Raw genomic sequence first — 27,498 nt, 5'->3', positions numbered from 1 at the left:
CAGACGGGATCCATACGAGATACCGAATACAACAGCAGGATACAGGACGGGACAGACGGGATCGATACCGGATACTGGATACACAAGCAGGATACCGGACAGAGTAAAAATACATGCCTTGCAAGTGCAGAGGTTCATTTACGGACTGACCAGGACTGAATGAGAGCACTGAGGTTAAATAGAAGGGGAGCCAATCAGGCAATGAGCAGCAGCTGGCACCAAACGAGCGGGCCCAGGTGTGGTCAATGGGCAATTATGACAACGATAGGCATTGCACCACTTGTGGCTTAATTATTTACTTATTTCTATAATGAAAACATACAGTATTGTAAACTAACCAATTTACCAAAATTAAGCTAATACATACCTGAAAATAGAATTTAATTTTTATATTTGTCTTTGATTTTATTGAGAAAAAAACAAGCAAACAAATACATGACGTAGTGTTCAACTCGAGCATAGCATTTTTTGCCATTTCTATGGGTCAATAATAATAAAATAGCACCTCATACATATGGGCTGATCAATTTTATTCATTCATCCCACACATGAAGGTTCGATCTCATGACACCAGAACTGTGCCGCACACGCACTAACTAACCACTGCGCCGCCGCGCTGCCCATCAATATTATTGATGTCTTTAAAACATGAAATTTACTCACTTGTGAGGTTTTGCTTGAATGACAGCAAAAACGTTTACACTGTTTCAATTTATCACGGAGGACACGAGAAAATGGCGAGTCTTACTCTTCATAAGGTTAATGAGACAATATAAACGATTCATCATTCATAAATGAAGTGATTAATGTGATGTTATCTAATGGGAGGTCAAATCATTCTTACTTCTGAAAAATGTTCTCACCTTTGATATTCAGGCTACGTACGGGTGCTTGAAATCCTTGAAAACACTACATTTTAACATAGTTTTTTCAAGGAGTGAAAAGTGCTTTAATTTTGGGTGAAGTGCTTGTATAAATGCTTGAAATTGTTGCCATGTTTCTCAACAGGTCTGCGTAAAAATAACTGCTCCCTGTTAGCTTTGCTTTGCCATTGCATTTCTTCTTCCCTGGTGATTAACGGCTGCTGGCATTAGTTTATTTGGCTTTGTCTGATGAGGCGTTTGAAAATTAATGTATTCTTTCCCAGTGGTGAAATGAAAATGAAATGATCTGCATTTATATAGCGCTTTTCAAGTCAAGACTTCCCAAAGCGCTTTACAGTGTGCTTCACATTTCCCAATCGCGGCCGTGCAGCCATGTAAGGCGCTAACCTGCTTATTGGGGGTATTAGGGGTTCAGTGTCTTACCCAAGGACACTTCGACATGTAACACGGAGGAGCCGGGATTCGAACTGCGATCTCTTGATCACAAGACGAGCGCTCTACCCCCTGAGCCACTGCCGTGGTAAATTGTAATAGGAAGAACTTCCTGCAACTGAAAATGCATGCTACCGATATGTACCTATACATATACCTTTATGTTGAGAGATCTGTCTCATAAAGAAATGTATTAACTATTCACCCAGGATCTCAAAATTTTATGTCTGGATAAATAGACAGGAAATATTTTTTTAAAATTGTAAACGCAGTTATGTTTGTGGCTCTGCAAATTACATAAATGACACTGGATATCTTCTTTTATTGGTGGCGGAAAAATTGGAAAATTGGCTTTAAGAGTCCTTAAAAAGTGCTTGAAATTGGCAATCACGGTCAAGTCACATTACATAGTATAGCCGTTATAACAAAATGTCTCAATGGACCTCACAGGCCACAATCACACCATTCCTTGATTCAGAACTTACATATGGGCAAGGAAAAACTAAAAAACATGAGGAAAATGGGAAACCTTGACAAAGGGCCACACATGTGATAATCCTCTTTCTAGGATGAACAGGCTGCAATGGATGTGGCTAAACGTAGTCAACATCAATGAAAAAGATAGGTTATATATATAGATACCACAGCCATATCTCCCTAGTGGGAGGTGGCTAGAGTCATTTCTGACTCTTTTTGGGAGATTGATTCAGAGGAGGGGATTCCCAGCCCCCTCGCTAGACCCAACTGAGGTGTTGGGAGTCATTAGGTGACCAAACCCCCCAATTCTAACCCCAAATGCTGAACGCCAAGCAGGGAGGCAACGGGTACCAATGTTTAAGTCCTAGGTATGACTCGGCACTGGCTTGAACCACAACCTCCCAGTCTCGGGGCGGGCGCCATACCCCCAAGGCCACCGAGCTGGATAGGTAACATGTCAAATTGTCCAAAACGTCAGTGACAGCAACAACGCAGCTTCCCATCTCAACCGGCTGGTTGATGCAGATCAGGGGTGTCAAACTCATTTTAACTCGGGGGCCATACAATAAAACAAACATTCTCTTGGGGGCCAGGCTAGTAGATTGAGGAGAAAGAAAAAAGAGAGAAAGAAATAAGAAAAAGAAAGAAAAAGAGAGAGTGTGGGACAAGGAAAAAAAGAAAGGGAGATAAAGAGAGGGAAAAAAAGAGAAAAACAAAAGAGATTAAAAAGAGAAATAGTGAGAGAGGGGGAAAGAAAGAAAGAGAAAGAAAGAAATCCAAAGAAATATAGAGAGAAAGAGGAGGAAGGAGAGCATAGAGGAGAGAAAGACAGAAGGGTAAAAAGAGAAGAGGGGAAAGCGAGAGAAAGCGAGAGAAAAGGATAAAAGGAAGAGGGATTATAAGAAGGTAAAAAGACAGAGAGAGAAAGAGAAGAAGAGAACAAAAAAAGAGAGACAGAGAGTGAAGGAGAGAGAGTGAAGGAGAGAGAGAGAGAGAGCGAGAGTGTCAGAGTCTTTGTGAGAGGCACCTGACCTTGGCAACATCAAGTGGACATATTTCAACCTGCAGCTGGTTTTTCTCTTGCGCTTTCCTCAGCATTGTCTTGTGGGCCGGATTCAATCCCTTTGTGGCCCTGATTCGGCCCGCGGGCCGCCTGTTTGACCCCCCTGATATCGATGATGACATGCTTCAGGTCCAGGTCCAGCCCCGCTGACTCATCCCGATTTGTCCTTCTGCCTCATTTCACTACTAACCAGGGAGCCAGAGAGCACAGGAAAAGAAAAGTATGTGGTCGGCAGTAATCATAGGCGATAGCAGGGGTGTCACACTCATTTTACCTCAGGGGCCACACGATAGGACAAATATTCTCTCAGGGGCCGGACGAGTAGTTTAGAGAGAAAGCGAAAAGGGGAAAGTGAGAGAGGGAGAGAGAGAGAGGGAGAGAGAGCGAATGAGAGAAGGGGAGAGCAGGAGAGGGGAAAGTGAGAGAGGGAGCAAAAAGTGAAAGACATGGCAAGAGAGAGCAAAACTCGAGAGAGAGAGAGAGAGAGAGAGAGAGAGAGAGAGAGAGAGAGAGAGAGAGAGAGAAGGGGGGAGTGACAGAGGGGGAAGTGAAAGAGACCAAGAGAAAGAGAAAAAAGAGTGAGCAAGAGAAAGAGAAAAAAGAGTGAGCAAGAGAAAGAGAAAAAAGAGTGAGCAAGAGAAAGAGAAAAAAGAGTGAGCAAGAGAAAGAGAAAAAAGAGTGAGCAAGAGAAAGAGAAAAAAGAGAGCAAAAAGTAGGAGAGAGAGAGAGAGAAGGGGGGAGTGACAGAGGGGGAAGTGAAAGAGACCAAGAGAAAAAAGAGTGAGCAAGAGAGAGAGAAAAAAGAGAGCAAAAAGTAGGAGAGAGAGAGAGAGAGAGAGAGAGAGAGAGAGAGAGAGAGAGAGAGAGAGAGAGAGAGAGAGAGAGAGAGAGAGAGAGAGAGAGAGAGAGAGAGAGAGAGAGAGATTTGATCCCTTAGCGGACTTAATTCGGCCCGCCCGTTTGACACCCCTGGGCTATAGAATAGAAGTGTGTTTTAAGTATAGCTCTAAACACTTCCACTAAGGTTGCAGATCTTACCTCAGTGGTCAGCGCATTTCACAGCACAAGTGCCCGAATGTAGAACGCTCTCGAACCTGAAGATTTCTTCTTGGCTCTTGGAGTGTCACATCAGCGAGAAGAATATGGAATCCTCCCACACTTCCTGTTAGTCCCTCGTAAATCTCGTCAAAAGGCCGCTCATCCAACGGCGCCGCTAATAAAAACTCTGCCTTGGCCGGTCTTGTGCTAGTGATTCAGTGTCGCTTTAATTGCGTTTGACAGAAATGTTAACTTAGATTTCCACAAGCACGACAAGCTGTCACTTCACATATTCGCATTTGTCAAAGCGGACACAAGAACTCATTCCAAAACAGGTTATTTATAAGGTCGCACGTAAATTCCGAGGAATTGAAAAGGCGATGAGACAAAGTCTTAAAAGAAACTCATTAGCTGGTAGGAGGGAGAAGGACAAGCACAGATGTTGCATGAGTTCTGAGGGTGACACAACACACTCTTTTGTTCAACAGCAGGGCCCGACAGCTTTCACTGGTTTACCCCTGCTGCATCATACAGGTGCCCTGCCCATCCCTTAGAACGCGTTCAAACAACCCACTATCCTTTTACAACACCTCTCCACTCATTCCTATTACCAACAAGAGCTCTAGCTCTTTGCTTATACTGTTTACTCAGGAGGTAGAGCGCTCGTCTTGGGATCAAGAGATCCCTGGTTCGATTCCCGGCTCCTCTGTGTTATATGTCGAAGTGTCCTTGGGCAAGACACTGAATCCCTAATGCCCCCAGTAAAGCAGGTCGGCATCTTGTATGGCTGCTATTGGTGTGTGAGTATGTGTGTGAATGCGTAAGTGTGAAGCACATTGTAAAGCGCTTTGGGAGGTCTTCATTGACTTGAAAAGCGCTATATAAATGCAGACCATTTACCATTTATATAAAAAAAATTTACCCACAAAACTATTCAAAGTTTGGCTATGAGTTATACACGAGGTTGTGCAGTGCTTTGTGACCCTATTCTATTAATCATTTGAAAAATATCGCTGACCACATTTGCACAACATTGGATGGAATAGGAATCGAACCCAGATCACCGAATTTCAACCACTGAACAATTAGATGTAGATGACATAGGAAAAGGCATTCAATTGCATCTCATCAAAACACTATATTTATCCATGGTACCACGTTGTTGAAAACTTGGGTTCTTGATTCAAATTATCTTTTGAAAATGTAAACACAATACCAAAATACAAATTACAATTTATTCATGTAATATCCTTCAAAGCCATGCAGTAGCTCTGTTTCCTTCTTTATCGGACTGCTCGATTGCGTTTAGCTTGAAAGCTGCGTCATATGCCTTTCTTCTTGGAATTTGCATGATGAGGATGTGTCTACGCTATTTTAATTTGTGCACAAGCTAAGAAGTTGCAGTCTTCCTCGGCGCATATATTCCACCCGTCTAAATCTTACCCTTTGTACTCGAGCGCCGCTGGCAGCTGTTAGAAAAATGACATAAATTGGCCGCATCACTGAATAAGCCGCAGGGTTGAAGGTTTGGGAAAAAAGTAGCGGCTTATAGTCCGGAATTTACGGTATGTTATGTTACAAGAATATTGTAAAACATCAAACAGGCCCGTGGTACAGAAAAGTTTGAGGACCCCTGGTTCACCAAACATCGCCCTGCCTCCATAGATGTCTCATTTCCCGTTCTCTCCCCTAGGTGGAGCTGGAGAGGGGCAAGATCCTGCACATCAAGGCCCTTGCCTTGGGCGACCTTAACAAAGCGGGCCAGAGGGAAGTCTTCTTTGAGCTCAACGGGCAGCTGCGATCCGTGCTGGTGAAAGACACGGTGGCCATGAAGGTACGCCCGCCGCAAAATGATCGATTGCGTAGAAAAGAGAACGAGAGAGCTAAATAGGATGGATAAACGATAGCTACCGAGTAAGAGGAGGATGGATTGCTCCAAGTAAACAACGAAGACGTGTATTAATGTGGAGGGAGTTTACCGATCGTGACACTCTTTCTCCTTGCACCTGTGCTTGAAATTTCGTTTTTAGGAGATGAAGTTCCATCCCAAGGCCCAGAAGTCCATCAAGGGTCAGGTGGGCGCGCCCATGCCTGGAAAAGTCCTGGAGGTCAAAGTAAAAGTGGGCTCCAAGGTCAGTAGCCATCACACCAAAGTGTAGTACTTATTGTCAGGGTTGGGTAGGGTTACTTTAACTGGATTACTTTCAATTACTTTTGGAATACCCCAATACCAAATATGCTAACAAAAGAAACTAAATATGAATACAATTATGACTCACAACACGTGGTAAGCTTTCTCTCCTGGCTTTGATCTCCAGCAAAACTAACATAAAATGCGACAGAAACAAAATGAAAATAAAATTCAAACCGCTTGCCAAAATCATTTTTGCCGTTTTATGTATTCCGTTACTCCCCAAGCCTGCACAAAATGTAGTCATTTTATTCATATTGAGTTTCTTTTGTCTTTTATTAGCATATTTGGTATTGGAGTAATCCAAAAGTAATTGAAAGTAATCAAGTTAAAGTAACCCTACCCAACCCTGTATACTACCAACAGAACCTTCAGATCACATCTTAAGCTAACAGGTACCCAATGCAGGTTAGCTAAAATCGGGGTCATGTGATCAAAATTTCTTGTCTTAGTTAAAAGCCTCGCTGCAGCATTTTGTACTAGCTGCTGGATCTTGATTTTGGACTTCGGGAGACCAGAGAGTAGGGCATTACAGTAATCCAGACGGGATGTAACAAGGGTGTAGTTTTGGCATAGAAGGAGAGGACCAGGGTTGGGTAGAGTTACTTAACTTGATTACTTTCAATTACTTTTGGAATACCCCAATACCAAATATGCTAACAAAAGAAACTAAATATGAATACAATTATGACTCACAACACGTGGTAAGCTTTCTCTCCTGGCTTTGATCTCCAGCAAAACTAACATAAAATGCGACAGAAACAAAATGAAAATAAAATTCAAACCGCTTGCCAAAATCATTTTTGCCGTTTTATGTATTCCGTTACTCCCCAAGCCTGCACAAAATGTAGTCATTTTATTCATATTGAGTTTCTTTTGTCTTTTATTAGCATATTTGGTATTGGAGTAATCCAAAAGTAATTGAAAGTAATCAAGTTAAAGTAACCCTACCCAACCCTGTATACTACCAACAGAACCTTCAGATCACATCTTAAGCTAACAGGTACCCAATGCAGGTTAGCTAAAATCGGGGTCATGTGATCAAAATTTCTTGTCTTAGTTAAAAGCCTCGCTGCAGCATTTTGTACTAGCTGCTGGATCTTGATTTTGGACTTCGGGAGACCAGAGAGTAGGGCATTACAGTAATCCAGACGGGATGTAACAAGGGTGTAGTTTTGGCATAGAAGGAGAGGACCAGGGTTGGGTAGAGTTACTTAACTTGATTACTTTCAATTACTTTTGGACTACTCCAATACCAAATATGCTAATAAAAGACAAAAGAAACTAAATATGAATAAAATGATGACTCACAACACGTGGTAAGCTTTCTCTTCTGGCTTTGATCTCTTTGATCTCTGGCAAAACTAACATAAAATGCGACAGAAACAAAATGAAAATATATCCAAACAGCTTGCCAACATCATTTTTGCCGTTCCATGTGTTCCGTTACTCCCCAAGCCTGCACAAAATGTAGTCATTTTATTCATATTTAGTTTCTTTTGTCTTTTATTTGCATATTTGGTATTGGAGTAATCCAAAAGTAATTGAAAGTAATCAAGTTAGAGTAACCCTACCCAACCTTGTATACTACCAACAGAACCTTCAGATCACATCTTAAGCTAACAGGTACCCAATGCAGGTTAGCTAAAATCGGGGTCATGTGATCAAATTTTCTTGTCTTAGTTAAAAGCCTCGCCGCAGCATTTTGTACTAGCTGCTGGATCTTGATTTTGGACTTCGGGAGACCGGAGAGTAGGGCATTACAGTAATCCAGACGGGATCTAACAAGGGTGTAGTTTTGGCATAGAAGGAGAGGACCAGGGTTGGGTAGAGTTACTTAACTTGATTACTTTCAATTACTTTTGGAATACCCCAATACCAAATATGCTAATAAAAAGACAAAATAAACTAAATATGAATAAAATGATGACTCACAACACGTGGTAAGCTTTCTCTCCTGGCTTTGATCTCTTTGATTTCTGGCAAAACTAACATAAAATGCGACAGAAACAAAATGAAAATAAATCCAAACAGCTTGCCAACATCATTTTTGCCGTTCCATGTATTCCGTTACTCCCCAAGCCTGCACAAAATTGAGTCATTTTATTCATATTTAGTTTCTTTTGTCTTTTATTAGCATATTTGGTATTGGAGTAATCCAAAAGTAATTGAAAGTAATCAAGTTAGAGTAACCCTACCCAACCTTGTATACTACCAACAGAACCTTCAGATCACATCTTAAGCTAACAGGTACCCAATGCAGGTTAGCTAAAATCGGGGTCATGTGATCAAATTTTCTTGTCTTAGTTAAAAGCCTCGCTGCAGCATTTTGTACTAGCTGCTGGATCTTGATTTTGGACTTCGGGAGACCGGAGAGTAGGGCATTACAGTAATCCAGACGGGATGTAACAAGGGCGTAGTTTTGGCATTGACTGAGGGGACGTATCCCAGCAGATATCAAGAAATCATTGTTTTGTCCCCACTAACTTTATGTTATGGGTTTTGAGTTGTTCCTTGCCCACATGTTGGTTTAAGATCAGGTAATTGTGTCATTGTAATCCTGTGCAGTCCTTTGAGACATTTTTTGTGATTAAGGGCTCTATAAATAAATTTGACCTGACATGACTTGAGATGTAGGGCAGCACGGCGGCGCAGTGGTTATGTCTTGGGAACCTCCTGCGTGGGTTCAAATCCAGCTCCAGACTTCCTGTGCGGAGTTTGTATGTTCTCCCCGTGCTTGCGTGGGTTTCCTACGGGCACTCCGGTTTCTTTCCACATTCCAAAAACATGCATTTCAGGTGAATTGGCCGGTCCAAATTGTCCCTAGGTGTGAATGAGCGAGTGAGTTGTCTGTCCCCGTGTGCCCTGCGATTGGCTGGCAACCAGTTCACGGTGTCCCCTGCCCACTGCCCGATGATTGCTGGAATGGGCTCCAGCAGCCCCGCGACCCTACTGAGGATAAGCGGTGTAGCTAATGAGATGACTTGAGATGTGACCACTACAAAAAATGCCCTTGATAAAAAAAACTACAAGTTGTGTTTTGCAATCATGCTAGATAGAATAGAATAGAATATACCTTTATTGTCATTGTTACAAAATGGGTTAACATATTGTGACAACGAAATTGGGCATGACACTCCAGTTTTATGCTAACGTTGCTAACTGACAAAAACTGTCAACACGATTCGAAAAGAGTCAAACTTCCTCTCAAGCCGTCAACTTTACATCTTGCAGGTTGAGAAGGGTCAACCTCTGTGCGTGCTCTCGGCCATGAAAATGGAGATGGTGGTCAACTCGCCGCTTTCCGGTACCGTCAAGGCCGTCCACGCCTCGGTCGACGCTTCCCTGGAAGGAGACGACCTCATCCTGGAGATCGAAGAGTAGCGGCAGAAAGGCCGGCTGGGGATTCTGCAACTATTCCTTTAGGGGGAGCTGCGGTTTTCTTTTCGGGGGAATCATCTCAACGTAGCGAGGAGCGCGTAGTGTAGACACGCACAATAATATATGACATTGTATAATGATATTTTCTTTTCAAGTACCGTATTTTCCGCACTATAGGGCGCACTGGATTCTAAGGCTCAGAAAATAGTCTTTTGTCAAATATTTTGCATACTTTAGACCACAGGTGTCAAACAGGCGGCCCGCGGGCCAGTTCAGGCCCGCTAAGGGATTGAATCCGGCCCGCGAGACAACACTTAGAGAAACGCGAGAGAAAAACAAGCTGCAGGTTGAAATATGTCAATTTGATGTTGCCAAAGCCAGGTGCGTCTCACAAAGACACTGTACTTGTCTTTCTCTCTCTCTCTCCCCCTCTCTCTCTCTCTCTCTCTCTCTTCCACCCCTTTTCTCCCACTCTGTCTCTTTCACTCTCTATGTCTCTCTTTTTATCTTCCTTTGTTGCTTTTTGCCTCTTTCTCTCTCTCTGTCTTTTAACCTCTTTTGCTCTAACTTCCTTTTCTCTCTTTTCTCTCTGTCTCTTCATACCCTTTGCGCTTTCTTTCCTCTTTTCTCTCCTTCTGTCTTTCTATTTCTGTTTGGATTTCTTTCTTCCTCTCCCTTTCTTTGCCCCCTCTCTGATGACTTTTTACCTTTTGTTTCTCACGCTCTCTCCCTCTCTCTCTTTTTCTTTCTTTGTCCCGCCCTCTCTCCTTTTCCCTCCCTCTTTCTCTTATTTCTTTATCTCTCTTTTTCTTTCTCTTTAATCGACTAGTCAGAATGTTTGTTCTATTGTGTGGCCCCCGAGATAAAATGAGTTGGACACCCCTGCTCTAGACACTATGCACTACTGATTTTTCTGACCAATATTGCAATTTCGATGCGATTTTCAGTTTTAAAATAAAGGGGTTTTTTCTGAGTACTGTGTTGTTGAAAACCCATAAAAATCCCCTTTAATTCTATTTGTATTCAGTTTTTCCTAGATTGGTCCCAAACGTTGAAAAATTCACTCTTGTTTTATTCACATTTCCATGTAAGCTGCATAAAACGGTACAAAAATGGTTCTTAAAATTAAGATAACACTCGGGTTATTCATATCGACGTGCTTTAACCTTAAGAAAACAGCGCCCTCTTCTGGGGAGCTTTGTTATGGTTGTTGTCTGGCCCTCATTGGTCAGTACCAGTAAAACTTGCCTCTGATTGGCTGTTAAATTCCGAATCGTAACACTACAGGTTGGCCAAACACTCCATCACTCACAAACATGGAACTAAAAATCCTTAGGGGGAAAAAACGCAGTGTCTTGCGATTACACAATCGCAGTACATCGCAAAATCTATTAGATTACTCGTTCAGCCCTACTATAAGGCCCATTTAATTGAGCCTACAGTAAGAGCTTCCGTGTATACGGTTACATATTAATGCAGTGCAGTAATATGTGCTGCTGACCAAAACCGCAAAATATTCTATGCAATGAGAATTACACTCGAGTAATGGTGGTGAGAGCTCTTATACATTACCACTAGACCACTAGTGGTACAGATGACACACAAAATGGCATTCGAGTGTATTCCATTATCTAGAGAAGGATATAAAGCTTACTGCTACTAAAGCAAATTGAGGAAATTTGATTAAAAAAAAAAAAAGATTTTTAAAAATTGGTGAAGATGTTTATATTTGTATTTCTTTAAAAATATCGTATGCTTTCATTTATTATGTTATATATCTTGAATGAAGTGTTTAGAGCACATGTGTCAAACCAGTGGTACAGATGACATTCATAAAGGTATCGGAGCTTATTTTATCATCACACAATTTGTATTTGCGGTATCACATTAATGATTTGCATAGTGCATTCTAATACCCTAAACAGTCTATTCACTTCTTTACCTGTTTATCAATAATCTCTCAATTTAATATGTAGGCTTGCATAAAAGCGATTTGATATTATTTTGTTGAAATACTTTGTTTTCTCCATTTTTTAACATTCATTGGTGAAGAAGTGAAGAGCTTGTTCAACGTATTAGAATGCACTATGCAAATCGGTGTTCCTGGCACCGTGAGTAGAGAGTGTGATAGTGAGAAGTTCTAATGCCTAGTGGTCTATTGGTAAAGCGTCAGCGCTGTCACCGCCACTATTAAAGTTCGATTCCCGTTGTATTCAATGTTTAGCTAAATAGGTTGCTCAATCTTTGCTCAAATACAGTAACAGACCGTAAAACTTACCTATAATTAATGTATTCATTTCTAATCTTATCCGCTGTATTCTGCGCAACATAAGGCGCAACAGGTACCAAGGCGCTCTTTCAAATTTCTGGCCAAATGAGGGATTTTAAGTGCGCCTTATAGTATAGAAAATACGGTAATTTTTCAGGGTGAGGACTAGGTACACATGAGCGACATTCCATCGCTAGTCTTAAACTGACCTGAAACACACGCACAACAGATGATGCGATCGAGTCGGCACCGGTAATAAAATGTCGTACTTCTTTCTAATCGTTAGCGTTTCATGTCAGGTGCATTCTGGGAATGTGTGAAGTCGGGACTATTTGTCGGGGCGAGATGTCACCTCACCGGCGCTAGCGTCTGAATTTAGGTTAACGAAACGACACAGCAATGCGATGCTCTGTTCATCTTCCCATGAAGATCCCACGATGAATTTCTTCATTAATACTGTCAAGTGATGTGAAATTAGCCGGACTAATAAGAGACTCTGGAGACCCGCAGCAGTGAGGCTCCGACGCGTCTGCATGCGCTTGCATACATTAGCTTAATTGCGTGTGCGCGGGCAAATTTCCGTGCATTTCCCGCTACGCCGCGCCTCCAGAGATTAAAAAAAGAAAACGGCTACTAAACGACATGACCGATTCGCAAACACGAACGCCGATAAACTCTGCGAAACAAACAATCGTGCGCCCATCGTTTAGAACATTCGTGGCCCCACCCCTATTCCTGCCATTATCTCACCTCGTCGCCGTCCCAGCAATATGATTGGCCGGCTGCTGCAACTCCCCAATCACCGGCTCGTCCTTGCCATCCTCTACGGATAAGCAATTTACTCATCTGTTACTGCTATCAAGTTTGTTTTTTTTATCTTTACATATACATATTTAGCAATCAAGCAACCAAAATGTTTGTTTACGCTCATTTGCAAAATGCCTGGCAAAGTGGTTTGTTGGTTTACATTTGGATGTCCCGATAAAAATCACACCTGAACCTATATCAAAGGGAAAGAATACATGTACTGAGAGATTCAATTGTAATTGTTGTCTTTACTAACAAATAAAGTTGACACACTTAATGACATGCAGGTGCACTTTGTCTGTCATTGTTGGACATTTAGGGGGAGAAGCCTCATTTAACACTACAAACTCATTTGGTTTTAACCAGGTTTCACAAAGGCCAATGAGGTTAAGATTGTGTTCATTAGTGAGTTCATTGACAAGTAAAGCTTTGGAGGCTAGTGATCTAATATTCAGAAGGCCAAGCTTCAGCACTGTGGACTGAGCTGAACCCTTTCCCGAGTTTTGAACCTTAGTGGTAACCTCCACAGGATTATACTGCCAGTCCCGGGTCCGAATTCCATACCACAGGAATATTGTTGACAGGTGGGGTAGCAGGATGACTAGTGGTAGAAAATAATGTTATTATTATTTTTCTCCCTCCTCACCTAACAACGGCAAAAACTGTGAATTGCATGAATCTAGCATAGCGCTAGTTAGCTCTAGCTCTAGCATTACAGACTCCACACCCGTGGTTACAGGTTCACTAATCACCTGTGACTTGGCCTGCACTCGTGTACCCTGTCATGGAAGGCGTAAACGGTAATCTCTATTTTTAGAAAGAGTGAGAGCACCTTCCCAGTTAGGGTGAAGGCCGTCTCTCCACAGCAGGTGAGGTCGGCCCCAGAAAGCAGGCCAGTTATCCACATACCTAAATCCCTGCTGATTACAGAAACTTGCCAGCCACCGGTTTAGCGAAACTAGTCTGCTAAACCTCTCATCATTGCCTCTCGCATGTTGGTTTAAGATCAGGTAATTGTGTCATTGTAATCCTTTGCAGTCCTTTGAGACATTTTTGTGATTAAGGGCTATATAATTAAATTTGACTTGACTTGACATTTAGGTCAACATTGGATCATTCAGAAGTCATCAGGGAACTTCTGTAATCCGTCAGCTGAGATGAGAGAACAAAGGGTCCAGTAATTTTGCAACACTTACATTTTAGTTTTGTTGCCGTTGTAAATATAATGCCAGACACCTCCCGCGGCAATCGTGACAGTTAGGGCCGGGCTCTGGCGTTTGGTCGTTAGCATTTAGTCGTTATAATCTACTAGTTAGTATGCAGGGTTGGGTAGGGTTACTTTAACTGGATTACTTTCAATTACTTTTGGATTACTCCAATACCAAATATGCTAATAAAAGACAAAATAAACTAAATATGAATAAAATTCTGACTCACCACACGTGGTAAGCTTTCTCTCCTAGCTTTGATCTATTTGATCTCCGGCAAAATGAACATAAAATGCGACAAACAAAATGAAAATAAATCCAAACAGCTTGCCAACATCATTTTTGCCGTTCCATGTATTCCGTTACTCCCCAAGCCTGCATAAAATGTAGTCATATTTAGTTTATTTTGTCTTTCATTAGCATATTTGGTATTGGAGTAATCCAAAAGTAATTGAAAGTAATCCAGTTAAAGTAACCCTACCCAACCCTGTCAGTATGTAGCAGTTAGAATGTAACCGTTAGCATGTAGCCGTTACCATGTAGCCATTACCATGCAGCTGTTAGCGTGACTTGTTAACATTTATTTGTTAGCATCTACTCATTAGCACGTAGCCCATCCATCCATTATCAGCACCGCTTATCCTCAGTAGGGTCGCAGGGGTGCTGGAGCCCATCCCAGCCATCTCCGGGCAGTGGGCAGGGGAAAGCCCGAACTGGTTGCCAGCCAGTCGCAGGGCACACAGGGACAGACGTAGCCATTAGCATGAAATTGTTAGCCTGTAATCGTTAGCATCAACTCATTAGCACTAAATTGTTAGCATCCTTTCAATAGAATTCGGTTGATAGCATCTACTCGTTAGCATGGAGTCGATAGCTTTCAGGGACACTTGACATTACATCATGTTAGCTCCTGATAAAGATATTGCTGACTTGCAAAACAAAAAAGGAGATGTGTTCAAGGACAGTCTAAAAAAAATCATAGCTACAATAATAACATACAAATAACGCAGTAATGAAAAAAATAATTAGGCCCATTCAATCCGGATGGCAAATGAAGAGATGCCTTCAGCAACAGTAGTAACAGAGTAATTACAATGTGTAATAAGACTGTCATAACAAAAATTAATGGAGAAAAATTCCATTCATTCTGGAGGGGAAAAAACTGTTTCTATGTCTATTGTAACGGCTATGGCTAGAAAAAGACAAAGCACACGATACCCGGTCGAGCCGAGATTTTTTATGTATACAGTGAAGAAAACAAGTGTTAGAACACCCTGCTATTTTGCTATTTCCCCCACTTAGAAATCATGGAGGGGTCGGAATTTTTCATCGTAGGTGCATGTCCACTGTGAGAGAGATAAACTAAAAAGAAAAATCCAGAAATCACAATGCAAGATTTTTTTAATGATTTATTTGTGTGATTTAGCTGCAAATAAGTATTTGAACACCTGCGAAAATGAAGGTTAATATTTGGTAGAGTAGCCATTGTTTGCTATTACAGAGGTCAAAAATTTTGAATTATAATAGTTGAGTTTGCTTACAGGCCTAACTTGTGAATTATTTGAAACAATTTGATTGTGTCTCACCTGTTGTTGCATCACAAAAAGTAATTTCATATTTTAGCTTCTAATTTGAAGCTTGAAAGGTGGAAATACAGTGGCTTGCGAAACTATTTGCCCCCCTTGAACTTTGTGACCTTTTGCCACATTTCAGACTTCTAACATCAAGATATAAAACTGTAACTTATTGTGAAGCATCAACAATAAGTGGGACATAATCATGAAGTGAAACACACTTTATTGGATATTTTAAACTTTTTGAACAAATAAAAAAACGAAAAATTGTTCAGTCCCATTGAGTTAATACTTTGTAGCGCCACCTTTTGCTGGGATGACAGCTGCAAGTCGCTTGGGGTATGTCTTTATCAGCTTTGCACATTGAGAAACTATTATTAGATATTTTTGCCCATTCCTCCTTGCAAAACAGCTCGAGCTCAGTGAGGTTAGATGGAAAGCGTTTGTGAACAGCAGTTTTCAGTTCTTTCCACAGATTCTCAATTGGATTGAGGTCTGGACTTTGACCTTGATATGTTTTTTGGTGAACCATTTCATTGTAGCTTTTATTTTGTTTTGGATCATTGTCTTGTTGGAAGACAAATCTTCATTCCAGTCTCAGGTCTTTTATTCCAGAATGGTCCTGTATTTGGCTCCATCCATCTTCCCATCAATTTTAACCATCTTCCCTGTCCCCGCTGAAGAAAAGCAGGCCCAAACCATGATGTTGCCACCACCATGTTTGACTGTGGAGATGGTGTGTTGAGGGTGATGAGCTGTGCTGCTTTTACGCCAAACATAACGTCTCGCATTGTTTTCAAAAAGTTCGATTTTGGTCTCATCTGACCAGAGCACCTTCTTCCACATGTTTGGTGTGTCTCCCAGGTGGATTTTGGCAAACTTTAAACGACACTTTTTATGGATATCTTTAAGAAATTGCTTCCTTCTTGCCACTCTTCCATAGAGGCCATATTTGTGCAGTATACGACTGATTGTTGTCCTATGGACAGATTCTCCCACCTCAGCTGCAGACCTCTGCAGTTCATCCAGAGTGATCATGGGCCTCTTGGCTGCATCTCTGATCAGTTTTCTCCTTGTATGAGCTGAAAGTTTAGGGGGTCAGCCCAATCTTGGTCGATTTGCAGTGGTCTGATACTCCTACCATTTCAATATTATTTCTTGCACAGTGCTCCATGGGATGTTTAAAGCTTTGGAAATTGTTTTGTCTCCAAATCCAGCTTTAAACTTCTCCACAACAGTATCTCGGACCTGCCTGGTGGGTTCCTCGTTCTTCATAATACTCTCTGCGCTTTAAACAGACCTCTGAGACTATCACAGTGCAGGTGCATTAATACAGAGACTTGATTACACACAGGTGGATTCCATTTTTCATATAGATCAACATTGAATCATTCAGAGATCCTCTCTGAACTTCTGGACAGAGTTTGCAATACTTTCACTAGGGATTGTATGTTGAGGGGCCACTGTATTGAGTTTCCAAAGGGTTTTTTCCCTTTTTTTTTTCAACAAAGCTGTTGGATTACGGCTTAACTCTCACACGAGAGTGACACGATGTTTCTGCACATCTCAATGACGGATGACGACATGCCCCTGGTGGCCTCGCAGGGTAGCTGCTTAGACGAAGCAAAGTGAACGGATCACACCCGTCTCTAGAGCGACTCCATGGATCATCAGCCAGCTCGTCACTCGGACGGACATTTTGCGGCTTGTTTGGGACATCACGTCTGGAACCGCATGAACAGAATGTCAAATGAGGATCACCGCCGGCAAATAATCTTACCTTGTTCTTGAGTTTTTGTCTGACATTTTGAAGTTCACCGGCTGGAGTTAAGTGTCTGCCAAGATAAAGGCAGTCTTTTGATAAAGACGCTTTTTGCAAATGCACGTCCTTTAGTGGAAAGTTAACAATTGCGAAACAAAGATTAGATGTTGAAAGTCACTCCCGGTTGAAGCTGACTGTCACGTGAACCAGACAGAAATCAAAATCTTTCTATTTTAACCACATCGGTTGGGAAAGTCACCTAGCGCCATGCTAATCATGCAGGGTTGCCCATAAAGCAATTATTTTTCTCTTTAATAAATAATTTCACGTGTTTAGAATACAGTAGAGTGGTACCTCTACTTAAAAATGTCTCTACATATAAAACTGTCGTGTTGCAAAGTACCTGAACGGGAAAATATTGCCTCAGTTTTGGGATACAAAGTAAAAAAAACGAGTACACGCTACCATGCGCCGCTCCCAGAGTTGTACCTGACAACACTGGTGCGTATGCGCTAATCCCAGCATGCTCTTCGTGTCCCCTTACCGCTCTGTAAACACCTGGCATTTCGGTGCGTATGCGTGAATCCCGGCGTGCTCTTTGTGACCCCGTCTCTGTGAACAGTCAGTGTAGGGTAGCGCTACAAAGAGCTATCATTCACAATAAACCCCACGAAAGACATGTAGAAAAGTGGACAAAAAGAAAAGAAGAGGAAGAGACTTTATCTGGCCACCAAAACAACACAAGAGAGAAGAGAAAGGTATGAAAACACACCACCGAGCAGGAGGAGGAAGCACTTCAGCCCAAACCAAAGACACTTTGGCAAAATTCTGTGAAGTCTAACAATTAGGGGAAAGGAATTATCCAGATCTAGTATTGACAGGTCAGGCTATCGCTCATTACGATGACGTCTGCATCGTGCATTTTTGACTGATTCTCAAAGGTCGGCAAAAGCAGATGTCAATGGATCAGTTTTTCAACAAATGCGAGGCAAAAAACACGTTAAACAGGGAGGCCAGTAAAAAGGTCAATTATTTTTTGTAATATTAACTTTATTCTTAGTTTTTGACATTATGTTGTGCGGTTATCACATTTTTTATATGTATTTGTTTTATGTTCTTGTCATGATTACCGATGTGAATCAACTGTGCCCGCTCATTTGGCGCCAACAGCTGCGGGCTCTGATTGGCTCCCTGTCCCTATTTAAATCCAGTCCTGTCAATCCCCTGTTGTTAGTCCGTCTGCGAACCTCTGTTTATACAAGGCAAGTCTTTTTCGACAACGACTCCCGCCTGTCCCGCTTTTGCTCCCGTTTGTCTCCTGCTATGACCTGTTTTGATCCCGACCACGTCCACTCTCCCGTCCCAGCTACCAACCCATTTATTATCCCGACTACGTCTACTCTCCCGTCCTGGCTTACGACTCATTTCCGACCCCGACCACGCTTGGGTCTCCCAGTCCCGGCTACCGACCAGATTTTCCGTCCCTGACACCGCCATCGCTCGCTACAGAAGATTTACTTCCGTGTTCGGATCCCAGTCCGAGTGCGAGAGCGACTTGCTTCCCGCGTCCAGCGAACACCGGATCGTGGGCGCAGCGCTTCCTCTTTCTTTCAATAAAACTTGTGGTAAACGTTACGCGATTGGGTCTATCCTGTGAGCTGGTCGTGACAGTTCTGATGTTCTTTCCTGATTCATTTAAAAAATAAATTATTTGGGATTTGGAACGGATTAGCGCATTTACATCCAAATGTCGTCTCTACTTACAAATGTTTCAGGTTACAAAGCTATTCTCAGAACATACTAAATTTTTACCACTGAACAAGGCTAAAATGGTGGAAAGTTCATTAAGACGTGTTTTATATAACTAATTCAGGTTTATTTAAGCTTTTTGATGAAAAATAATTCCTGGTTTCCTGCATCACTTCCAGTTCTCGTAGAAAATGTGAGATTCTGCATTGTTCCAAGTGGTGTTCTGATTTTCTGTTGGGAGGGAGGCCTTGAGTCTTACCAAACCACTATTGACTAGCCGGATTCTCTGTGGACAAAGGACTGGTGTGAAGTTCTGGAATCTTCTACTCACTTATGTTTTGTTTTTCGTCTTAGCCACTACTGTATGTGAATGATTTTCAGCCATTTTGAAACCACACTTGTGAAAGCATCACTGCATTGTTCTGTACTCATAAGCCCAGAATATTCTGTTTTATTGGTTTGATTTTTTTTTTATTCCTGTAATCTTTCCAAATCTAATCCAAACTACTTCAAAAATGCTGAAATGTGTGGATGTGGGTGTTTGTATTTGACTCTAAAACTGCTGAACTGATGGTCGTGAAATTTATACAGTTGTACTTTAGGCCTACGCGAGTGTCTTTTACTAGGTTTCGTGTCAAGACACCCCCAACAAATAGCAACTAAATATTTCATGTTGTCTACTCAGGTGGGCTCTTTACAGGGTTGGGTAGGGTTACTTTAACCTGGATTACTTTCAATTACTTTTGGATTACTCCAATACCAAATATGCTAATAAAAGACAAAAAGAAACTAAATATGAATAAAGTTATGACTCACAACACGTGGTAAGCAATCTTCCCTGTAATTTTCCTCAGGTCTGAGCGTTCACACAAAGTCTGTGAGCAACGCTTGAAACAACAGTGAGCAACGGCAATCCCAAGTGTGGCGACTAAATCATTATCAAACATGTCCAAAACTTGACATCACGTTACATTTTGCTGAGTTTCCGGCAAGGCAAAATTATTTTTCACTTTTGAATGAATTGACTAGGGTATTATTGCAAAGCTTGTACGGCCTACAAACATCATTTGTTTTTACAACAATTTCCATTTCTTTTTTTTTCTTGGTATCTTTTGTCGCATAATACTAACATTTTGGGGGGCTTATTTAGTCGGTTGCACGATACACAACTGTATTTAATCACATTTTTTAGTGGAAGTGCAATGCTGGCAAAGATTGACTTGGTATAATTGGAAATTATTTGAATGCAACACAAACTTTTTTTTCTTTTCTTTTCCCTGTTTCTTTTCAATTTTTTTAATTCTTTTAAAAAGAATCTCAGTTTGAGAAATAAAAAGTTAAAAAAAAAAAAAAAGAATCTCATTGTGTTTAGTTTTTCCAAGCTGTTACTTTTTTTTTCTGTTCTCTATTTACTTTTTTCCTTTGTTTCTTTCTTTTCTTTTTTTCTGGCTTTTTTCTAAATTTTTCCTTCTTTTTTTTCTTCCTTTTGTTTCTTTTTTTCTCAGCTTTTCACTACTTTTTCATTTTGGTATTTTTTTCTTTTTTGTTCTATTCCGACTTCCTTTAAGTCATTTTGTGCATTGTTTTACATAATATTTGGTCATGTTGGGATTAAAGAAGCAAAAACAACCTGAAGAGCCGTTTAGGACCCGAAAGAGCCGGTTCTTTTTAGTGAGCCGAGCCGAAGAAGCCGGTTCTCGAAAAACTCTACTAACTTGACTCAACTTCGTTCTACTTCGACTCGACTTCAAAATACCTTATTTAAGACACAACGTCGGGGGAACCCGTGTATTTTTACCTTCATGCACTGTAACTTTGACTTAAGTCGCTTCTTAATTAGTAATTTTGAGCCCTCATTTTTGTGCGCTGGCTAGATTTTCTTGTGCGCTGAGAATGTGCGAGCAGTGCGCAGTTGCGCACGCGCGCAGTTTAGAGGGAACACTGGTGGTAAGCTTTCTCTCCTGGCCTTGATCTCTTTGATCTCTGCCAAAACTAACATAAAATGAGACAGAAACAAAATGAAAATAAATCCAAACAGCTTACCAACATCATTTTTGCCGTTCCATGTATTCAGTTACTCCCCAAGCCTGCACAAAATTGATTCATTTTATTCATATTTAGTGTCTTTTATTAGCATATTTTGGTATTGGAGTAATCCAAAAGTAATTGAAAGTAATCAGGTTAAAGTAACCCTACCCAACCCTGGCTCTTTAACACACTCAGGTGGCCAAATTGGATACTGCAGCTCCCGACCACTCCAAGCAGCCGAATCAAATCATTTGCCTGGCTTTACAGGGCCATTTGCTTGTTCTGGAATAAATAAACCTGAAGATTTTTTTCAATAAACAGTCTTTGTCCTGTCCATGAATTTTGGGAACACATTGAAAAACAACTGAAACGACCGAATACAACCTCCGATCCAGAAACAGCACCATACAGATGAAGGCATGAGGACGAGTGCTCGTTTCTCCTTACTGCGCGCCTCCACTTTGAAACCGGTGGGCTGTTACCGTGGCAACAAGCAGTCAGGCCAAAAGGATGCTGTCTGGGGAAGAGTGCACGCCTCTTTTACAAAAAAAGGAAGGAAAGACACTTGAGCTTCTCTCACGACTTGCTCTTCAAGGAGACTGAGGATGCCTCCTGAGGCGAATCAGCACAACCACTGTCATATAATTCCTTTCGAGCAATCGCGAGCAGCGAATGTACGAAAAAGTATCGCCGGTTTAATAAGACGATGATTGTAATGCAGGTAGGGCGTGTAAACCAAGCTCGTTTTAATCATCTCGGCCCGTTAGCCTGACAAGAAAGTGCGCACAAGTGTGATTTAGCGCAGTCTGCCTCTTGTTATCAGCTCCAACGCCCCTTTGAAACGATGACACACTGAGCTGTTATCCCTCCATCTGTGCATTGCGGGGATAAAGGCCCCATATTGTTTTAATTACAAGCTTTCCATATAAATGTCATAGCTGTTGTGAATTTCTCAAAAGGACAGGGTTCGTACGGCTGCTTGAAATACTTAAAAATGCTTGAATTTAAGGATTGAAAAGTGCTTGTATTTTGGTGCTTGAAATTGTTGCCATGTTTCCCAACAAGTCTACTTGAACATGACAGCGACACTGCTCTCTGGTGGCTTCGCTTTGCGACTGCGCTATTTCTTCGTGATTAACGGCAGCTGGCATTTGTTTGTATGATGTCTTACAGGGTGTGTCGAAGAGGACAGGTGTATGCTTCACCTAAACAGGGCACTATGAAATGTGAATTAGTATTAGATTATGGACATTTATTATGAGCCATGCAAACAATTACAGTAGCGTTTCCCAGTAGTACATTATAATGTAAATGTTTTCAGATCCAAAAATACCTTCGCGATTTACTCAAGATCTAAAAATCATGTCTTGATTATTATCACGCAAATTAAATATTGCATGGGTAAATGTGGCTAGATGTATCAAAGAATCTGCAGAAGACATTATTCATCCTGGATTTCTTCTTTAAATGATACTGGAAAAATTGAAAAATTGGCTTGGAAAGTCCTTAAACAGTGCTTGAATAGGGCCATGAAAAAGGTGTACGAACTCTGACACTAGATGCTATTTTGCTATTTTCCCACCTTAGAAAATCATGGAGGGGTCTAAAATTTTCATCGTAGGTGCATGACTACTGAGAGAGAGATAAACTAAAAAGAAAATTCCACAAATCACAATGCATGATCCCTCCTCCTTACCCTATATAAAAAAAATTGGAAAACGCCCTGTCATGTTTGTCTCCCCGGTGCTATGCAACAAAAAACAAGTGCTAAAAAATACAAAGAACATAAACTACGGAGACTCAAAGTGTTCAAACTACATAATATTTGTTTTCATTTTTTTGCTAAACTTTTTGTCGGATTCATGTTCGAATTCTGTATTTCAAAATGCGAGTTTCTCTTCGATACATGCTGTTCTTCACAGAGGTTAAGGAATATGTGCATGCTGTTAGCATATTTTTATTTCATTTTTTTAGCAAATACGGTAACGCTGGGTTCACATGCCACTGATGAAAATCCGAGTTTCATTTGTTTCCGATAAATGCTGTTCTTGGAAGAGGGTCAAGAATAAGTGAATAAGAGCAGTGTTAGCATGTTTTTATTTTAATTATTTAGCCAACCGTTGATGCTAATTCGGACTTGCAGCTATTGGTGGCTAAGTCATGTCACTAGAACTGAATGAATCGGAATTAAAGGTTAGACTGACTGTCAGAAAAAAAGACCATAGACCCACACCAAGAAAAGAAAAAGTAGTTTTGGTTTTGTAAAAGCAGAGTTACTAAAATCAGAGTTGTCTAAACTTTTCTTATCTACCAATAAAGTCTGCAATCAGATACTTCAGCAATACAGGAAAAAAAACATAATGTAGGCGTATCTATTTTTTTTCACACTGCTGCTGTTTCAAAATGCCATATCTCGTTGTTGTCCTAATTTGTAAAAAAATATATATTCTCCAAACAATAATAAATGCCTACAAATAGGTCTTTTCTAAAATAGCAGCAATAAATTAACATGCAGACCTTTACATTCACGTTTGAGTTTTCAGTTTTTGAAATCTAGAAATACACCATGTAATCAACTTGTTTTGAAACACTTAGAAATAAAGCAAATTAATAAATGATGTCCCTTTTGAAAGCACTAAATATGCATTTAAAAACTCATAATGCAATACTACTATATAAGAAGTGTTTTTTTCATAAAGGTTGATGGAAACGTCTTCAGCTGCCTGATTAAAAATGATAGAGAGAGAGAGAGAGAGAGAGAGAGAGAGAGAGAGAGAGAGAGAGAGAGAGAGAGAGAGAGAGAGAGAGAGAGAGAGAGAGAGAGAGAGAGAGAGAGAGAGAGAGAGAGAGAGAGAGAGAGAGAGAGAGAGAGAGAGAGAGAGAGAGAGAGAGAGAGAGAGAGAGAGAGAGAGAGAGAATGCGCAAGTTAAGAATAATGTAGCCAGCAATTTGAATATTGAGACACTGGGTTCAAGAGTGGCACTAAATCAACTCATTTTTAACCATTGTACTAATATTATCATTGTATTTTTAACATTTGGATTAAAAAAACAGAATGGGGGGCCACATGTAGCCCACGGGCCTTATTGTGCCCACCCCTGCTTTAAAACTTGGCTTTGCCCTCGAAAGTTGATTTAAAACAGCTCGTCTTCCTTCTGAGAGAGCATCCCCGAAATTTAAGATTTCAAGTGGGAGCAGGTGCACAAAAAAAGCTTGGAAGGTTTAAGATGCTAGAGGAGCTGCAGGTGCGCCACAAGGCTCGGTATGCAGTACCTGCTAATTACATGAGCGGTGTTTGATTCTACGTGCTTGGATTCCTAAATTTCAGCACGTTTATTCACATTTACCTTTGTAAAGGATGCCCTCAGATTCGGATTTGTCTTTTAAGTGTGAATGAGGCAAGAAGAGCGCAGCTCCCGTTGGAATTAGATGGTGGCTTCCTCGCTAAGCTGCTATGGCAAGCTCCAGAAAACTCTAATGCTCCGAGACGCTCTACAAAGTCTACACTGCCAATGTCGCTATTATGAAATAAATTATTTACATTTACTCATTGGATAAACATATCGCGAGCCAAGAGCGTTCACGTGCAAGAGCAAAGTGTCCTTTTTAAAGTAGGGGTGGTCAAACTGCAGCTCCAAGGCCACGTAAGGCCCGTCGTGTGTTTTAATTCGGCCCGCCAAACAAAGATGGTAAAAATATAATTTCCTGTTCAAAAAACTACTACAAATACAACAAATAATGTTGTTTAGGTAACTTTCTTATCCTTTGATTCAAAAATGTGCACACCTCTGCTTTAAATTGCACCTGTAGAAAATCTAACAAATATTTTTCAATACAATCAGATAAATAAAGCAATATTTTCTGATGACTCTGACAGTAATGTTTAATTTTGAACCTGCTCAAAAGAAAAATGTATCATATATAAAAATCCTCATTACATCAACATTAAATAATATAAGCTGCTATTATTCAAACACCCTCCTTGTTCTATATTTAAATTTTTAAAAAATCACCTTAAAAAATAATAGCATTTCTACATCATTCATTCATTAATGCTCAAATTGCACAATGTCTGACCATTTCCTGTTTCTTGCACTATGATGTCTATGTTTGCACCAATGCATATGCTGACTATTTTTGCACTATGATGACTTTGCACCAAATGCAATATTGCACAACCGTTACGATACCAACGTTATCACGACAACCCTGTATGTAACATCCCACATGCCGACATTTCTTGTGTAAATACCATGTAAATTATAACTATAGCCTTATCCCCCTTGTCTTATAACATTATCTTCTCTGTTCCTTTATCTTCTTGCTCATACCTCACTATGAATGTGTAAAACTGGAGTGTCATGCCCAATTTCGTTGTCACAATATGTTAGCCCATTTGTAACAATGACAATAAAGGTATATTCTATTCTATTCTATTCTATTAAACAATAAAATAAAATGCTAGGTGAAATCGCACACAATGTAAAAAAATACACAATGTTGAGAAAATTGCTTTAAATTATATTTATTAACTTATTTAGAATTTAATTTGGTGTTTAACGTTCTGACCAGCAGGTGGTGCTCATGATTTCCCGCCTGAATTAATTCCCCAAATAGCCTCTTCTTGTCTCTCGTATCAAGAAAGAAGCGATTCTCACAACGTATTGTATTTTTAACTTTAAATTATATTTTTTTCAGTTCATTGAAATGAATATTGATGAATAGTCCAGAAGAAAAATAATATAGACATACCAATGAATAATGAAACACCGTTTGATTCTGACAAACTATGTTTTATTTACATGGCAAGGAAAATAAAAAATAAATAAAAGAACAAAGAACATTGTTGACACGAGAACTCTTGGGGTGGGGTGGAGATATTCTGTAGCAGGATTGTAAGTACTGGTCAATAAGCCCTATTATAAGGTAATAAACTCATTTGAATGATCAGGAATGATGTTATCGTGTGTCAGAACGATATGTATACCCAGCACCAAAGAAAGTAGGGGGAGAGAAAAGTGAAAGGAAGAGGTGTCTGCATGGCAACCCCCGAAACACCCCCCCCCCCCCCCCCCCCCCTCTTGCAGAAAGTCTCTCCATCTTGCTTTTTTTCAGCCCAGAGAAAAGGAACAAGAGAAACATGGCCAAACCTGGCCTCCTGACTGGGTTTCGCCTGGCCTCCTGGCCAAGAAGACAATGCCGTGGATCCCAGCCTCCTTTGTCCCCATGGTCCCATGGGGCAAAGGTCAGCACTGCCTCCTCTAAGAGCCACCATCCATGGAGAGCAGGCGTGAAGGAAAGAGGAAGGTAAGGCGTTTGCACCTCACTTTTAAATACTGCTGATGTCATCCGTCACCTGAGGCGTGTCCTGCAACTGGTGTGAGTTCCTGTTGATGCTTTTAAAAATATAGTTTTCCGATTAAAAGATTGATAATGGACAAAATTTTATTCGGACACAAAATAAATCCTCTGGCATGAAAGGTGACACACATATGCAAATCAATAATCCTTTGATTACAATTGACCACTTTGGGGGTTTACATTTTTATCGTACAGTTGGAGTGTCGGGTCACTTCCTGTGAGTAAATGTAATGTCTTTCAGTGGTGTTGGCAGAGTTCGTGGTCGGAAGAGGTTAGGGGAAATGGGTTTGTGGTTTGTAGTTCCTCTCCAACAACGCTACCTAGTGTATGATGAAATAAGATCTTATCGGGGACCGGATGTGGCCCGCGGGCCCTTACTTTGACTATGTGCTTTAAGCAATCGCAAATTGTGAAGCAAGAAGTTGTACTCACGCGCTTATTATCTATCCTCTGCGTAGAACAGTAGTTTGACTGCATTATCTGAGGAGTTGAGACGTTGACTCTTCCAGAAGCCTTTGTAAATCTTTCACGGCTTGGTTTTAAATGAGTCCTTTGAGAGAAATTAAATGTCTGTCTTTGTGACGAGGGAAATAATAAGCTCTACCAGATAATTGAGCAATGCGAAATGAGTACATCGAATTGTGTGTGGCCACCTCGCCGACTGCAAAACACCATCGTGTGACGTCATCATTTCCACAATTGGCAGCGTATTGAGATTTTTAGCAGATAGCATTCGAATGGTGTGCAGAAGAGCATCCACCAAAAGCCTGCAGCAAACAACATCAATATTCAAGCGCCGCCGTGTAGCCGTATTCATATTTCATCAGCGAAGCTCCTCAGGGAATCTGGCGCTTACCCAAAACAAAACGTAGCCCGCTGACGTCTGACATCCTTCGTCTTTATTTGATTCCGCTCTGTCTCGCGTGCCACGCTTGGGTTCAGTGTCAAATTTGAGGGATTTGTGACGCAGCAAGGGTAAATATAGAGGAACATTGGTTCTTGTAAGGAAAAGTCCTGCCAAGAACAATTACTGAAATGCATACACATGTGTAAATATGACTGCGTATGACTATATATGTGTTGTGAAAGGATAGTGGGATTGTGGACGCGTTCTTAAGGATGGGCACCCGTATGATGCGGCAGGGGTAAACCAGTGAAAGCTGTCGGGCCCTGCTCTTGAACTAAAGAGTGTGTTGTGTCACCCTGACCCGAGTGACATGGCCGCTTTCTGGTGTCCCATTTCATCTGGAGGGATGAAGGCATGACCAATTTAG

General features: G+C 41.0%; 1 protein-coding gene across 1 annotated transcript in view; it reads left to right on the top strand.

Moving 5' to 3' along the window:
- pcxb (pyruvate carboxylase b) overlaps positions 1 to 12,824 on the top strand; it is a 444,629-nt gene extending 431,805 nt beyond the window's left edge. Inside the window, exons 25-27 of the mRNA XM_088347024.1 lie at positions 5,588 to 5,728; positions 5,925 to 6,026; positions 9,320 to 12,824. Of these exons, the coding sequence (XP_088203150.1) occupies positions 5,588 to 5,728; positions 5,925 to 6,026; positions 9,320 to 9,469 (393 nt within the window). The 3' untranslated portion in view covers positions 9,470 to 12,824. The remainder of the gene's footprint in view (positions 1 to 5,587; positions 5,729 to 5,924; positions 6,027 to 9,319) is intronic.
- The last annotated feature ends 14,674 nt before the right edge of the window (positions 12,825 to 27,498 follow it).

The sequence above is a fragment of the Urocampus carinirostris genome, chromosome 11 (assembly GCF_059441175.1).
Source record: "Urocampus carinirostris isolate Australia breed hairy pipefish chromosome 11, RoL_Ucar_1.0, whole genome shotgun sequence".
NCBI classification, from domain to species: Eukaryota; Metazoa; Chordata; class Actinopteri; order Syngnathiformes; family Syngnathidae; genus Urocampus; species Urocampus carinirostris.
This window is presented reverse-complemented; position numbering and strand designations above follow the sequence as displayed.